General features: G+C 39.7%; 1 protein-coding gene across 1 annotated transcript in view; it reads right to left on the bottom strand.

Moving 5' to 3' along the window:
* The window catches only part of LOC116693800 (chemokine-like protein TAFA-5), an 80030-nt gene that overhangs the window by 34377 nt on the left and 44037 nt on the right, over positions 1 to 1616 (bottom strand). Inside the window, exon 3 of the mRNA XM_032523035.1 lies at positions 1199 to 1326. Within this exon, the coding sequence (XP_032378926.1) occupies positions 1199 to 1326 (128 nt within the window). The remainder of the gene's footprint in view (positions 1 to 1198; positions 1327 to 1616) is intronic.

The raw sequence follows: 1616 nt of genomic DNA, 5'->3' as shown, positions 1-1616 counted from the left end.
GTGTGTGTGTGTGTGTGTGTGTGTGTGTGTGTCCACCCACTGCTGTAATAAAGAGTCACAGTACAGAGGAAATAATACGTCTATGTCTGTGGGAGCGATGTGGATGATAAAAATAAAATCCAACAGTGTGTATCTGCACACCTGCCTTCCTCAATGTGACCTCGCATCAATTTCACTCTGCCTGGAAATCTTAAATTCTCTTCTATATTTGTCCTTTTCGTAATTTTTTTTTTTAATTTCTAAAACTGGTCTTTCTGTTAAGTTAGTAAAAAAGGTTCACGTTGAATTTTGTCTGTTGGAGGAAGTATTCAAAACCTTAAATAAAAAGTCAATTTCAGTAAAATGTACTTAAAGAATGAAAAGTAAAAGTGCTCATTATGCAGCATAATGCTCATAGTGGATTAAAAACTACAATATATTCCTCGGAGATGTTGCGGAGTGTTTATTGTTTATTGTGTTTATGTGTAGTACCTTTTTTTTATTTTATTTTTTTATTTCCCCTAATGTCTGTATTACATTTGTACACTGTATTTATCAACGGGATTTGAAGATTTTTATCTGTTTTACTACTTTTTATATGTGTATTGTTGACTGTAATTTTCTTATTGTTGTTGTTTTTTTAGGGAGACAATTTTAAGATCCGTCCAGGGACAACGGATGAAAAATAGCCTTTTGGCTAATTCTGGTGCATTTACAGCAATGTTACTTAATGTACACTGTCCCTGTCAAATAAATTAATAAAATAAAATAAAATAAGTAAAAAAGAGGAGAAGCATGAAAGGTACCTTGAATTTGCGTAAATGTACTTAGTTACATTCCACCACTGGTCTTAAAACAATAACGAGGGGCCGGTATGTAAAGTCTAAACTAGTCTATATCGACCGGGGTTGCTCAGTTGCTGCCGTAAATTTCGGCAGATTTCTCTCTTTTCGGTCGTACGTGTTACCTTCCGCTTTCTTTGTGTTGTAATTCTAACCTCAGGTGGAGTTCTGAGGACTATGGGTACCTGGTCCCCAGATCTCTGCAGGGTGATGAATGCAGACAGCTAGCTAGACCATCTGGATCTAGCTAGTCTATCTGTCCAAGAATGCAGTGTGGACTAGCCAGACCCTCCTGTGCGGCGCTGTGGAGGAAGGCCTGGCAACGCGAGACTACGTGCAAACCAACAGGATCCGGTTGAGTCGGGGGGTGTGCTCACCGTGGTGGTCTTGACTCGGCCTCCTGGTTGCGTGCAGGTCCAGCCCGACTGATTGACCAGAAGACCGCAGCCTTCGTCGTCCAAACACGGAGACATCTCGCACCACTGTCGAGTCCACACGATACCAACTGAGGAGGAAGAGGAGGAGAGAAAGAGAAAGAGGATTTTACTGGTTTCATCTTCATGTAATATCATCCCTCAATGACTCGGTGTGACCCAGCTCCTCCTGAGTGTTGTCAAACTTTCACTTTATTATCCATAAATTAGGATTTCTTTTAAAGATCTCAGATTCTGCCCTTTTTTAGGTTCATAATTGTATTCAGAGCTTTTACCAGAATAGGTTTACATGGTTCAATTTTCAAAAAAAGTTATGTTTTTTGTACTACACATTGCTGCAGCTCCTCTTTTCACCCTGTGT

This window comes from Etheostoma spectabile, chromosome 8 (assembly GCF_008692095.1).
Source record: "Etheostoma spectabile isolate EspeVRDwgs_2016 chromosome 8, UIUC_Espe_1.0, whole genome shotgun sequence".
NCBI lineage: Eukaryota > Metazoa > Chordata > Actinopteri > Perciformes > Percidae > Etheostoma > Etheostoma spectabile.
This window is presented reverse-complemented; position numbering and strand designations above follow the sequence as displayed.